At 35.7% G+C, this 16,136-nt stretch overlaps 1 protein-coding gene across 3 annotated transcripts in view; it reads right to left on the minus strand.

The window, feature by feature from the left end:
* stxbp6 (syntaxin binding protein 6 (amisyn)) overlaps positions 1-16,136 on the minus strand; it is a 69,851-nt gene that overhangs the window by 12,963 nt on the left and 40,752 nt on the right. For all 3 annotated transcript variants that reach the window (XM_047345367.1, XM_047345368.1, XM_047345369.1), the window contains exons 3-4: positions 3,184-3,314; positions 2,781-2,946 (exon numbers count right to left, since the gene is read on the minus strand). In XM_047345367.1, the coding sequence (XP_047201323.1) occupies positions 2,781-2,946; positions 3,184-3,314 (297 nt within the window). The remainder of the gene's footprint in view (positions 1-2,780; positions 2,947-3,183; positions 3,315-16,136) is intronic.

Here is a 16,136-nt window from a genome sequence, read left to right on the forward strand (position 1 = left end):
TCCCTGTTACTGTCATGAAAGTATATAAAAATTATTTATGTGAAGAAAACCCAAACAACTGAAAGGAAATACTACTTTGTATTCAATAAATTTGGATTTTAAGTAAGGTAGCAGGCAACTTTGGCAAGTAGTCATTGTGGATGTTTAAAATGTTTATTTTTTATGATCATAAAAAAATGCAGTTGAACTAACTAACACTCTCTCAACGCACTACATAGGACAGCTATCCAGTGGTTTGTTGGTCATTAGTCAAACTCGATTACAATAACTACTGAGTCCAGACTAACGTGTATTCACACCAGGAAAGTCCTTTGGTCCGGACCAAAAGCGAACTCTATTTTTTTCATTTGGTGTGGTTTGTTTTCACATTGTACTTTTTGCAAGTGACCTACTACTTATAAACAAAGCCATGCGGGTGACAATCATTGTTCCCATTGGACAGACATGACGGGGGCGGACAGAGCACAGACCTGGAAATTTAGGAAAACAGCTGTAGACGTGCTGCGTGCAGCACCTCTGTTCTGCATATTTGTGCCATTATTACAGCTGCAATATTTTTGTGGGAGTGAAGAGCAGCTCATTCAACACAGACTTTGAGACGTTTCATTTATAATTTTGGAACCTCGTCGGAGAATGCGTGCTGAACGCCAACGTTTTCTACATGCCTCGTCCCACAACAAGCCAGTAGCGTTGGTAAGCAACACACAGCTTATCAGGTATGATTACCTTACAACACAAACATTTGCTACCAGCTACGGTGGCTTTTTATGTCCAAAGAGACGAACGCTTTTTGTAGTTGGTTCGGATTGGGACCGGTTCGTATTCAGACCATAAGCAAACCACACCAGAGTCCGTTTGGAGGCGGACCAAGACCACCTCAGTCTGGTTGTTTGGTCCGGACCAGGGTTCGTTTGAGTGTATTCACACCTGCGCAAAAGGTCCAGACCAAGGGGGGAAACGAACTCTGGTCCGTTTAAAGCGGACCAAAAGTGGCAAGTGTGAATACACCCTTAGATAAATAATCAATGACCTCAAGAAGACTGAAAAAATATTTTCTGTGCCGATTTTATATATTCCTATATAAGTTTCTGAAGAGAAATTGGAATCGACCTAAATCTGTATAGAGAAGTCAAGCCTTTCAAAAAAATTCAAGATTAGAAATTGGCCTGAACATTTTGATCAGTGCATCATAATGTTTATTATTTGAATAGCTTTGCTCTCTTAAATAGTGAATAATTGTTTTACTTGCACTAATATTACTATCCTCTCAATTTAGATAAATTTATGTTCAGCACTGACACTATTTCTGAATTTATAAATGCCTACCATCCCATGTTTTTCTGCAGATAGAGTCCATCCACAGTTAGGGTCCCACACCTGAGCAGCGTCATGATTTTTGTTTTGCACTGGTGTGAGACTTAAACTGGAGGCGACAGAACTGGCAGCCTACAGGAATTCTCCGCATTCTTTGTGCGTTATATGAGTGATTAATTGTTCACCATCAATCATGCTCAACAGATCCAAAGAGAGCAGAGTTTATCAACAGATTGGCAGTCAGAGATTGGATTTACTGGTTAAAGTCAGAAGACGCCTCTGCAAAACAGTAAGTTTGGTGCACAAACTCACACATTTTTTAAAAGGACAAACACAAATTGTTAATTTTTTCTTTATTTATTGGTGGTTGAGCAACTTTACTCAACATCTTTCAATAAAATCCATAAACATCTTTGCTCTTTGGAAAACCGCAACCTCCCCACCTACTCATACAGAGACCACACTATAAACCAAGGTCGACTGAAAAATGTTAAATATGGACATGGTCACTGATGTAGGAGGGAGGTCAAAGCAATGTAGCAGAAAGATGGGAAGACATGGCAGCTTTATAATCAATGATTAGATAGTCAGTTCCCACACACACACTGACAAACATAAAAACAGGAATGGCATCAGTGTCTCTCCTTGCTGCAGTGCAGTGCATGCTGAATAATTTCTCAACAGCAGAATCATAAATAAATACATCAAAATCTCCTGGTAACTGACCATTGTATCTATGGAGTTGGTAGGTAGGTTTAGGCCATTTTCCACAAATTATTCCATAAGTGATAGAGCAAACCAACTGATGCTGTGAGATAGAAATTGAGAATAAAAAGATTGATATCTGATTAAGCCACTCAGAATGATATTAAAAAGCATCATCATCACCATTAACAACAGTACATTCAACACGAGTATATCATTTAACACCTAGACATGCAAAAATTGCTTCTGCTGTGGATCTTTACTTATTAATCAATACATACTTAGAGGACACATTATTTATATACTTCCCTCCAGTTTCTTCAATTTAGTATCAGTGTGAGAAGGCAAGAAGCAGTTACTTCCAGCACAGTTAAATTTTACATTAGTAGGAGGGATATTGCATTAAAAAGGAAGTTTAATAAATGGGATACGTAATGAAAATTGTTAGGACCACTATGAAAAGTTAAAGTCGGACGCTTTGAGGATTTCTTTGTGCTGTAAAACCAGTTTATCCTTGAAAAATGCTTTGAGTCAAAGCTGATGTATTTTTTCGACTTCTTTTGAGATCACTTCAACAGAGCAACAGATGCTGTGGACAAGAAATAAGCATACATTTTCATACACACCAGGTGCTGGTTGTCATCATACATAATAGGATTCCAGCTGGGCTTACAGCATGAGGGGGTAGATCAGTGGATGTGTTATTGTACAGCAACTGTTTTCTGAAATTAGCTTAATTTTTTACTTCGGAAAAGTCTTACCACCGAGCAGTTTTGACTGACAGTTGACGAACTCGGGTTTCCGGGCAGAGCAGTAGCGTTGGCAGGTGTGATGAAGAATTTGGATGAAGGTGCACTTCTCTCCAGCTGAACTAGCAACCCACTGGTCCAAACCATTGTCAAACATCAGGTCAAATTCTGGACAATCCTTTAAGTAAACAATTAAACAGGCATAAGTTTAAGGTTAGAGCATGTAGTTCTGGAAAATACATGTAAATAAAACCAACTTAAAACAAGTAAAACTGTGTGGTTAAATCATTAGACACAACTAATACCCCTCAATTTGATTCAGACTGTGTAAACTTAGCAAGAGTTGTAGATCAAATAAGAACTTATTGGATTTATGGAAACTACATTATTTGTTGGAGGCATTGTAACGACGTACTTTGTTGGAGTCAAGGCCATTAACCTGTCGTAGTTGGTCAATTGTCCACTGTGACCTTTTGACAAAGGCAGATGATCCTTGGAACTGCTTCACTTTAGTGAGGGATACATGGGATGGTTTTTTGTTTGTTACTGTGGAGACAAGAGTAAAAAAGAATAATTCACTATTAAATAAAAAAACACAACACCTGACAACAACAAAAATATTCAAGTATTTAATCCTAAATATTATTTAAATCTACCCTTAACTTTAACAAAATGACACAGTAGACATTCCACTATGTATTAAACAAAGGTAAAATGGAAAAAATCTGGGAACCCCAGTACCCCAAAAACCCTATATATGTATTGAATACGTAAAACACAAATAATAATTTAAAGTGGTGTAGTTTATTTTTACTATTCAGAACAATTCAATTCAGTTTAATCACAGATTACCAATTCACAACAAATGGCACATCCAGGCATTTATAAAATGCCTGGACAAACCGATTCAAGTCATACCCAGAAACTCTGGATATGAATACAAATGCAACCTCAAAGCAGGTTGCTGCTTTTAAATAAAAACTTGTTTGAATTTAAGGGTGCAAAGTATGAATCTGTCTTTATCAGGGAGTGCGTTAGGCCTTATTATGGTGTTTTACCTGGCTGATGGGGTTCAGTTAAGTTAAACTTAATAAAATATCCGTTAAGCTGCTGTCACACTGTTTCCTATCTTGGCATTAAAAAAACAAGTTACTCAGGTCTAAATGTGAGAAAATAAATGGAGGGATTTTAAACAAGATCCAGGCCCTTTCATGTCTTCAAGTGTTGTATCGGATGCACTCCTGTCCTGAAAAGAGCACATCTATACTGGGATCAATGGTGTGGAAGTCATGCCGCCAGTTTCACTTTTAGTTTCAAAAATCCAGCACTCTGAGCCTGATTAGCGTAATGTGAAATAAATTAATGTTATGATTGGGTCATAGCTGATATTTCAGTTGAAGTTACTTTAAATCTGTAACACTGAGCTACATGTGGTGCTTCCAAGATGTGCGAGCTGCAGGGCCCAAGCAGAGGAATTTTATGACATCTCCAAATGATCCGTTGCAGCTTGGCTTCTCGATTAATCAAACTGTGTACCCTACAGTGACAAAAACATATTAAAGCAATGCAGGAGTGCTATTTACCTATCAAATTTTGTCCTCTTAGGCCTGTAAAATTAAAATATAAATAATTAAATAAGTCATCATGTCTGCAGAAAAAAAGATACCATCAACTATGAACAACTCACTTTGAGCCAGCAAAATTATTTATTAGCGATCAAATATTGTGAAGTTAACTTATTTACAGGATGCATTAGATTAACTTTCTGTTCTCCAGCCATGTACGGCTTTTCCGCAAATTTTCCTACATTGATAGTCTAATGAATCTCAAGACATGTTTATTTTGATATAGCATTACTCTACTGTATACAAAATAAGTTTTGTTATGACCAAATTGATTGATGAATTGGTTGCTTTACTTTCATATACTAAAGGTAAAGATTTAACACTGTCTTTGTACAGCAACACCATCATTAAGGCTTTCTGGTAGATCTTTCTGCACTAAATCACTTTTCTCTTTCCTTGGAACAATTGCACTATTGTGTTGCACTTTTATACCCAGACCTGGAACAAAACATGTGCGACTGAATCATCTCAGATACAGGAGGATGGTTAGTTAACTTCATCGGCATTTACTCATCAGTATATTGAAAAAACATCAGTAACAGCTGTCCAATATTTATTTTTCCTATAGTTCAGACTTAGTTCACTCAGGGAGTGCTGCACCCATTTTTAGGAATGTTTTACAAAGATAGGGCTAAACTTTACTCCTACGGCAGAGGAGATATTTGGTTATATTCCGAGTATCCATTTTGACAATAGCAGTTAATATTTGAGGTACTGTGGGTGGAAAGAAACAGGCGTACCAAAATATAGATAGATAGAATTATAGAAGCAAGCACTTATCTTCCTCATTTACTCATTTGAAGTGAAGACAGACAAATGAAGTCAATGATCAGTGATCCTTGTGAGTGTGACACTGATGACTAATAGCTTTAGAAATGAGAAGATTTTAATAAGAGGGTGACAGCAGGGTCCAATCAACCACTATGTTGAAGGACAAAAGACTATCTACTGTCTACAATCTGCCACTGGACTAAAATGATACGTCTCAGAAGCAACAAAAGTAGCTAATGACATTCTATATCCCAAACTGATTAAACAGAAATTATGCTTACACAAGTTTTATTTCATTTTATTTAAGTTACGAACCGATGGCAGAAAGTTAAGTAAAATTTGAAATGAACAAGAAATTATTATTTTCTGAAAGTACACCATTTCCATACATGCTGATGAAGCAGCAGTGTTTCATGTAAAAAAGGGGCCTTGCCTTCACATTAAGCAGGAGGTTTTCAGTTATCTGCAAACATGCGACTCATTTTGGGGAGAAACATAGCAACTAGAGGTACAGACAAACAAATACCTAATAAAGTCACATGTTTCTTTTCAGTTGATAATATTTTATGTTAAGATGTAAAAAATGGAAAAAGAACATTTCAATGTAATAGCATGCCTTTTTGATTTATCTGTGTCTTACAAATACAACTTTGAGTATGTCAAAACTTGTGACACACGTATACTGCTTCAAAACTTTTATCACAATATTTGGGTATTTTTAATTGCAAAAATGATTAAATTAACAAGTATTTAAACATTTATTGCACTTTTTTTGGCAATACATCTGTCACTGGATACAGCTAGATTTCAACAAACACACTGCTTTAAAATTAAAATGTACTCATTATCAAATAAACTATTTGATAATACTAGTTAAATAAAGTCGTGCAACTGTACCGCATAACCACACACAATAATGGCAGTCAATCAAATTAGAGTTTATTTGTATGAGAATCCCATTTCCTGAAACAGTATTTAATATAACCTCACTCACCCTAGCATGCTGAATGCTCAAATGTGAAAGTGAAACTAATAGCATGACCTATTTTCTTATCAATTCAGCTAATAATTATATGACCTTCCATGTGGGAACCGACATAACATTAAATTTTATTTTCCAGACGGTAGATCCCAAAACAAACCCCAAAAACAATAATAAAATAAAAGTCTGAGATGGGGACATCATGGGAAAAGTAATTTAGCCCATTGTGATGGAGTTAAAAACTCAATTTCTCACCCTTGATTCCAATACGCACACGCTATTTCTAATTGGAGCACATCAAATGTGACACACGTTTTAAAGACGTGACAAGACTTGATGTTCCACTAAATCCCTTTCTTTTTCTCATATTTAGACCTATGTAACACCTAATCCATATGCATTGCAAGATAGAAAACAGTTTGACAGCAGCTTAACAATCAGAACGTGTTTTGCAGCCTTCACTCTGGCATCTAATGTAAAAGAGACTGTATTGGTCACTGCAACCTAGCTGCTATGTAGTACGTTATTTTACTATACACTATAAAAACTACTGAGTTTATAAGCAAATTGGGACAGAAAAACCCTGATCTGGAAATCCCAACTATTTTCCATGGGTTAGGGTTATTTAACAGTTGATAGACTAGTTCCAGACTTAGTAAAGTGTCTTTTACCTTATTAGAAACACATTAACAAAAACGTTTTACTCAAGCTGCCAGACACCTTCGAGGCTCTCAAATCAATTTTATATTCAGCTGTTCACTGCCTTCTTGTCAGGGTAGCTCCCTTGAATATTAGCACAATTACTGAAAGTTCGCAAGCATGACTTAATTGAAATAGCAATCAAGCAAGAAGAAAATGTTCAGTCAAGCTCTACTAAAATTGAACTTCCAAGTTGCTGTCATGGCAAATTGAAATGAATTGATACTGTTGGTGTGGAAATAATGTGCAAGACTAATATTCTAGCAACATTAATTACAAAATGACAGAATGGAGTAAAATATCTACCTAAAATCATTAAGCATGACATGAAATCAAAGTTTAATGATGGTTAATATCTCGTGCCACTTTAAAGTGTTCTCCCAGACTGTATCTGATAACACCTTTCAGCCTGGAAAAAAACTCCCCACACGCTCAACAATGTTAACTTCGAGTTTTTCTGATTGCCTGTTGACTTGAGTTTAAATTTCCATGATGCAAAGATCAGTGAATAAGCTCATAGGGAAAAAGAGAGCACACCCTGTTTCAGTTTAATGCTTTTTACACATCAGGACAAAAATGATCAGTTCAACAAGTTTTAAAAACGTTTTTCAAAATTCAACTTTAAATGTTAAAACAAATCACAGTTAATATTTGGTGAACATTTAATAAACAAAACTAAAATGGAAAAGCGGTGTAAAACCTAAGCAGACAACATGACTCAATAGTTTGTAGAACCACTTTAAGCAGCAAAAATCTTAAGTAGGTATTATCTGTCTTACTTTGTTGGTCAACCACATCATTTTAGCCCACACTTTTTTACAACATCTTCAGTTCTTTGAGGTTTGCAGACATGTTCTGCACAGCTCTTACTAGGTCACATTGCAGCATCGAAACTGGGTTGAGTTCTGGGCTTTGACTAAGGCATTTGCAACCAGGGATGGGCAATTACAGAATTTTATGAATACAAGCTTTAATCCAAAAACTAATAATAGGGTACGGGATTGTTAATTAATTTATTTGAAATATAATTAAATTCAATTATTTTATGTTCTTTGGTACAGTTGGACCACTGGATCTTATGTAATGCAATCTAATGTAATGTTACTGTGTAATGAGTTTATTTGATAATCGGAAAGATTTTTAAGAGTAGTGCCTGCATTTGTCGTAATCGTATTATATACGCTGGCATACAACCCCAGCTGTCCAATCTATTGCAAAAAGAAATTGCAGTGAATTTTCTAAACACTCTTTATCCTAACTTTTATTATTATCACAATAAATACCAATAAATATATTAAATTCAAGTCTGTAATGATAATCCCTTTTTGCAACACTTCATTCTTTCTGTTGTACATTTGCTGTTGCCTTTACAATCATAACAGCCCAGTGTGATTCAGCTATTGGACAAATGGTCTCACATTTTTAAAGTAATCTTTTAATTTTATCACCAAGTTTGTTTCTGCTGACTGTTTTAAGGTGGCCCAGTCAAAGTCTAGTCTTGATTTCATTCTGAAAGAGAATCTGTGGTAGACACTAAACATTAGGCTGATGGCAAGGAAACCTTGGAGCTCATTACCTAAGATAATTTGTCAAAATACCAGTGAAAACAGGCAAAGAAATTCATTAATTAATTATAAGAAACATCTAATTGCTTTAATGCCAATAGTTTCCACTGATTATTGGTAAAAGTATGAATAACTTTAGATGTGCCATTTTTAAATAAAAAGTAAATAAAAACAGTTAAATTATTTCATAACTGTTACTATCTTTTGAAAGATGCCCATCTCATTTCCTAGAAGAAAAATACTTCTTGGTTTAATGACAATCATTTCAAATCTAAATCTACCATGGGTATGAACCAACTGTATGCAGCAACTGTTTTTAGCTGGATTTTATCTGTACAGATACATTTGCCTCAAAACCTTGTGGGTTTTACTGCATTTGAAGTTCCCAGCCAAAACAAGAGAAAGACAGCTGTATAATTTTGAGCTTTTTTTCAGAAATCATTGTTACTATAAACTTTTTGTTTTTAAGACATTAAAATTGTTCAATTACTCAGGGAACAACAAATACGTTTGCTGGTATTTAAAACTCTTAAAGAGAAAGCTAAATCAGTCACTGTCAATATCAGCAGGTCAGAGCTAAACAAGATCCGTAATTAACTATAAAACCTCTTATCAGTGCATCGCTATCAATAACCAGAGGGAATCCAAAGAACATACAATGTATGGGGCATACAATTAAACTTTAAAGTATGATATATAAAGTGCTGCAACTGATTGCTTAAGCAAGATTCACCCAAGAAGGTAAAATCTAAACATTAACAAACCAAGACACCTCTGCTTCTTTTAGTTACTCAAAAGTCACATTGGCACAAAACTTTCCTTTGTATAATCTTGTCATTTATGGTTAAACAGTCAAGAATATCTTGTTAGTCACTGAAAAAAGATGAAAGTGTTTCCTGAAAGCTACCCCTACTGCAGCCAGATGTGCTCAGGATCAAGCCACTTCTTTCAGCAGTAAATCTTTTCTTTGCTCCATCATTGAGTTAATGCAGTCGCCATGGTGATCTCATTTGAGTGGGACAAAAACACACACTCGGTGAAGCAGATAGTTACACAAGACAGCAAGTTATGAGGGCCAAGGCCAAGTTTGACGTTAAATCCGTTTAAATATCATTATGAAAGCAGAAGCAGCTAATGGAAGCTAAGTGCTCCACAGCAAAGAAATGTTCTTCTAGTGTTTGACTTGCCAAGAAGACAGGCTTTCATTATAAAATATAAATGTTATCATGGGATAGATTTTATATGCATTAGCATCGCTGTGCAACAGATAAATATGAAAAGAAAAATAAATCAGGCACATATTTGAACTTACTTATGTCAATACAATAAAAAAACTGCAAGAAATCTACTCCTGGTGAGTTTGTGTTTTTTTTGTAATGAGTTTGATTTTATAAGTGAAAGCTATCACTGACATATTCTAACCCCATAACATCTCTTTACAACAACCTAAAATTGTATTTTATATTATTATTTATATTTAACAAAGCTCCCTCAACTATGTATAGGCTGGGAAACATTTATCTTCAGAGAAAAGGCTGGCAATGTAACAAACTACAGCACATGCTAGACCAGTAATGAGCACTCTGAACAAAGGCCTGTGCAGTCCATTCATGGGATGGAAAACACTGAAACTGTTGTGTTTCTGGGCCTTTGTAGGGAGGAGGGTTACCATGCAGTGGCAAGGCACCAATAGAATAATAGAGGACATTTATCTTCGCAAACAATAGCCATAGGACAGGGATGGGCTTTTTATAACTGCCGTGAACAAAGAGCCACCCATTGAACAGATACAGAAACCATAGACTTAACACAGAGGTAATAACATAGTTTAACTTAGAGCTGCACCAAGAAATCGGCTGGTGATGGAAAAAAAAGACTTTAAAAAAAATACTTGACTAGCCTTGACAGGCAAAACACAAAGAAACAAAATCTGATCTTTTCTCAATCAGTAAACCCACCTTACCCACAAGCTACCATGTCATGCTGACAATAGCACTTTTCAGGTATACATTAATTCGAAGTGAAAAAATCTCAATTAGCTATCTTCAGTATTGTAATTTTACACAAATGAAGTCAGAGGAAGCTCATAGATTTAGAACAATATTTTTTTTTAAATGATATTTTCCATGACGTTTTGAGACATTGCTGAGATTCACTCAGGCTGCAACAGTGTGAGAGAGAGCAAACCTTCAGCAGACAACAAGGAGACATCACAAAGGACAGTAAAATTGCTCTGTTTCATCTGTTTGAGCTTTTAACCTATGTCTATTATGAAAAATGTGGAATCTGGGAAAATAGGCAGCCTTTGGGAAATCTCAGGTAAGCGGCCACATTCTCTAGGGAATACACACAGAGACTGCTGTCTACACTTAGCAAAGCTAACCTTGCGAATAGTGCTAACTGCTAAGGAAAACAGCTTAAAATATCAACTTCATCATTTTGTCCTTGTTAAAACAGTAAAGCCCAGCTTTAAAGCAAGTACTCTCTCACTTGACATTGCCTCTGCTGCCAATATAAATAACTAATAGTCACTGCAGAAAGTTTTGAAAAAATACTTTCAGCACTGTTCTTATATCTTTTTATGATATGTTTCAGAGGAGAAAGTGCAATTGGGTAAAACCAGTACTGGCAGGTCAAAGCTTTACAAAAGCTAGAGCCTGGAAATTGGCCAAAAAAAAATGATGCATGTCATAGTTCAACCAATGATCTCATTAGAAGCCTTAAAATGGCAACAATACCGTTTGAAAATTACATTTTGACTTAAAATATGTTGTAGCTTATGTTTTATTAACAATTATTATAGTTTTGGTTCAACAAAAATTGATTCAACCATAAAGAGAAACAAGTAATCACATTTGACAAGAAATAAATGACAATGCCCCATTCAGAAGTTCTTTTCACCAAAGGTTTAATTTAAATACACAACATTATAGTTCTCTTACCATGAGGTAAACCAGCAATATTTTGTTTGTAGCAAATACAAGTAAAATGCATTTATATGTTGGCATATAGTTACATCATGCCCAACAAATATATTCAAAATGTGTGAAGTGTTTGAGTTTTATCCTTTGAAATGCTCAATCGTTTTATCTAGGCTCCTTTAAACACGACTTCCAACCTAAATGGGCTGTTCACCACATACGGCTGTAGCTACATTTTGCCTCCAGTCACATCTATTATCCATCCAATTATAACCCTCACCCAAGGACAACACATTAAAGGGATATTGGAGGCTTGACAAATTGTGTGCGTCAGCCATTCAAATTCAAGAGTCTCTTCTATAGCACATAGCCTTCATTATGGTTCACTTCAAATTAAAGCCACTTGGATAGCATGACATTTCAAAATGGGTCTTGAATAAAATGTTTTTGTTTCCAACGTTACATGAAATTTAAAGGAAAGGTTACATAGAGTGTATTATGAGGTGAATATTTGAGCATGTATGAGAGTTTAGCTCTCTTTGTAAACTTATTTTCTGTGTAACGTTCATGTTGGCTATCAAAGCAAATTTATAAATAAACCGATATTTCAACCTGGAAAGACTCACAAAGAGAAGACAGGGATGCAGTTAGAAAAGTTTATTAGTGAATGTTTATTTATTTGGCGCTCGGATCGCAGTGGAAGACGTGAATGCTGAGAATGACATGCGCTTGAATGAACATCTTAGGGTTAGATTTAGAGATGTCTTCCCCCCTGGGATCCGATCCTGGTGGTGGAGTGGAGGCCTGAGGAGATTTGGAAGGAGTTTGGAAGCCAAATGGTGGAGATGGGGTGGAGGAGGATCAAAGTTCAGCTGAAGAACGGAGGGTTCCATGGAAGAAGATTTTTTAAAGTGGAGCCTTGAAGGATGATTGGCCGGGGAGAAATGCGGACTTGACGCTGATTGGTGGAGCAGAGCCGCATGGAGGAGTAATTAGACGAAGCTGGAGGTGATGGTGAGTTTTCCATGTTGTTTTCGTTTAAACTCAATTTTATCTTTTATTTTAAAAAAAGGATTGGATTTATGTGACGATTGTATTTACAGAGTATCTACAGGTTTCAGCAAGTCAAATTTCACACTTTTTAAGACCTTTTTAATGCTACCTTGAATGTAATTTAAGACCCGAAAAGGCTGTAAATATATGCCCCTTTCCCACTGGCTTGTTTTAGGCGTTGTGGCTCCGCTCCACTCTGTACTCAATACAGTACCAATTCTGTTTCCACTGATCCACTGAGTTGCTTGAGTTGTGACGACTGAAGCCCCACCTGCATCCATCAGTGTAGTGCGTTGTTCTGCTATTAACCTTTCTGTGTGACATTGTCACATTAAAAGCAATCTGTGTCAAATGATAAAAAATAAATAATTTAATAGAAAATAAAAACAGAAATTAACTAAATACGTATAATGTTTGTGTTATTGTATAAGCAAGAATATCTTCAATGTTTTTATGTCTGAAATGATCCACTGACTATAATCCACAATTATCTGGGCCACAGCCCAGCAAGGACTTATAAAATAGGGCTCAGAGGTTCTGATGTGAGAGGGCGGTGGCAGGAGAAGCAGAGAGGAGAGATGCTGGTGTCTGTACTGGGAAGCTCCAAAGTTTGCCTGAAGGAGTTACAAACTTTTGTTTGACTGAAAAGTCCCATGAGAACAAACTACGTATACGAGAATATTCGAGATTTAAATAGTCCAGCCACAGCAAAATTTAAGACCTTTGATTAACATATTTAAGGCAAACTTTTTTTCCCCCCTGAATTTAATACATTTTAAAGCCTTAATTTTAGATACATAAATTTCACTCTTTAAGAGTTTTTAAGGATGCGCAGACATCCTGATTTAATGTAAAGAAGAAAATGAAAAACATCATCAAAAAATACAAATGAAGCAAAACTAATTTCACATTTTACACAGGCAGATTAAAGCTATTCCTTTTTTTTCCTTAACCTTATAATATATGACACATGACCCTACAACCCTTATTGTAGATACAAGGGATTTCTCCAGAACCAGAGGTCATTGATACAAAAAAATCTTTATTACACTGGGAAACTAACTTGAGACTTCCTTACAGTTATACTCTGGGACAGATGTGACATCAGTTTGCAATAAGCATTATATACTAAATGCAAATAATTTTATTTCCACAGTTGGACCTGTATAACAAGCTATTGTTTTTTTGTATTTTTCAAAACACATTTTACTATACAATTCAGCAGCATTTTTACTTTAGCTTAATCAAATGTTAGCCTTGATTGAGACTTTAATGCCTATATGTATAAAGTACCACCTTAAGCACAAATAAAATACATAAAATAGCTATACTTTTTTATGTATTGACAAAGAAAAAAGTCCCGAGTTAACAGAATGAGACCGACCTGAAAATAAACAAAACCAGGCCTCAAGTGAGTTGCGAGTGCAACTCCAAAGGAATAAATAATCTGTAACAACTTTTACCTAAAATGTGATAACTGAGACCATAAAACTATATGAATTAATTATAACCAAAAGTGTCAGTGCAACATTTAGCTATAATATTACAGTCAATGTCGATTAGGCCAGGTTGATTAAAAGGTAACTAAAGTAATTAAATTCTCCTGAGGTACAAATAATTTTGTGCTGAAAATGATGACTGTACATAAAACCACAATTAGAAGAGTTTGCTTGTTTATACAATTAATTTATTTTACAATGGAAAAACTGGAAACAAAACAACTGTTGCCCTGCGATGGACTGGCGACCTGTCCAGGGTGTATCCTGCCTCTTGCCCATATATTGCTGGAGATAGGCACCAGCTCTCCCGTGACCCACTATGGAATAAGCGGTAGAAAATGACTGACTGACTGACTAATCCATAATACATTGTGTACATTGTGTTTTATTTTTTCTGGTGTAGAAGTATTTTGAAGTATCTATTCAAAATTACATAATAATACTACACTAATTTGTCACTTGTCTAATTGTATGTTGCTTACAAACGGTCATTACTAAAAAAAAAAACGTTTTGGTGATGTTGGATTAATTACTTATCAGTTCTTAAAGTGAATGTAAAAAATGCATGTTGCGGTGGGGTATAAATCACGACATCCCAACATTAATTCATACATAAATTATCAAAATGACAGATATCAGAGGATGCATGGGGAAACCACCTCCAGTATGTCAGTGACCCATTATTCAGACACTACTAGTCTGAATAATGTGTTATTCAGAGGAGAAACCTCTTTCTCTGTAGAAGTGGTGCTCACTGAAAGGTGATGACTCATGGCAGAACTGTGGACCAATCCTCTGTCTACAGAAAAATAAAGCGGCAGACGTTTTCCTCTCAGTATAGCAGCCATTCTGAGATGATCAGCTGTACTGATCTGCTAAGGAACACTAGGCCCAGTCATCCGTTATCTTGCCACCTGGAGGATGGAGCAAGTGCGCTCTTAGAACTTCTACTGCAGCCACATTGGGAATGCTTAACTTATTTCAGTCTGACAAAAATAAATCCAATTATGTTGAGGGCATCTAAGGTTGCCAGTGTGAGACTAATAAACTAATGAGCAATCCTAGTCTGTTGACTTTTTTAAGTTTTGCTGCAAAATATTACTTATATGCCATTTCTCCTGTCAATTAAGGCTATATAACAAAAATCTCCAGGTTCTCTAAATATACTTTAGTTTGAGTTAAAGAATGTCAAGGTGAAACTGACAAATAATGAGCACTCCTGTCATTAGGGAAACTATGGATCTGCAGAGAATGTAAGACTTTATTATGCATACTTTCTAAGGTGTTATTTTAAAAAATGCTACTTAATTCAGGGTACCAGGATTAGTTCTAACAACAGGAGTACACCTGCATGAGTAAAAGCTGCCACATGTGAAAGACACTGTATTGTTTCGAAGTGTCAGGAAAGGATGGCAGAAAGATGAGGGAAGAAGAAGAAGTGTCACCCTCATGGGTACGAACTGATTCGTGTTTGTTACAAAACAGTCTACAATAGAAGGCACCATTTCAAAAACTGGAAAGGAATGAAAAGCCAAAGGAGCGGAATGATCAACAGTGCTTAATAAAAAAAAAAAAGGAAACTAAACAAAAGAAGGTTGAGTCAGTTTATTTATGTGGGAATGCTTTGGCAGATCAATCACAGACGCAGATCAATAACACATGATGTGCAGTATTGATTGCCAGTGTGTTGACCACTCAGCAGCTCAACAAATCTGTGCAAACACCTGAATTTTAAACCAGGAGTAATATATGAGCAACTAATACAGACAGTGACTAGAATTGATGGAAAACATTTTCCCAGAATTTTTTGAAAATGTTTAGAATATTTCAGTATTTCAGCTAGTTTGCCTGGTTGAAATAACTTATTTATATTTATTTTTTGCACTTACAATTATTTTTTGTTCTATTATTTATTTTACATTATGTATTTATTTTGTAATTCTTTTATTTTTACCAGCTTAGAGTTTTCTAAAAAGAAATAAATGGCATTTTGTTGTTTATGCTTTATGTAATATAGATATTTGTATGCCTGGAAAAAGCGTGGAAGTTTCAGCAAGGCAGTGATCCCAAATACACAGCCAAGGAAAGTCTTAATTGGTCACCGAGAAAGAAAATAAAGCTGCTAGAGTGCCCTGCCCAGTCACCTGACCTGAAACTATGAAGGAAGACTTTCAGAATTTACAGAAAGGGCCTACAGCACCTTCAGCATTTCAATATTGTGTGGAAGAATAGTCCAAAATGACTTCTAAGCAA

This window comes from Girardinichthys multiradiatus, chromosome 19, assembly GCF_021462225.1.
Source record: "Girardinichthys multiradiatus isolate DD_20200921_A chromosome 19, DD_fGirMul_XY1, whole genome shotgun sequence".
NCBI classification, from domain to species: domain Eukaryota; kingdom Metazoa; phylum Chordata; class Actinopteri; order Cyprinodontiformes; family Goodeidae; genus Girardinichthys; species Girardinichthys multiradiatus.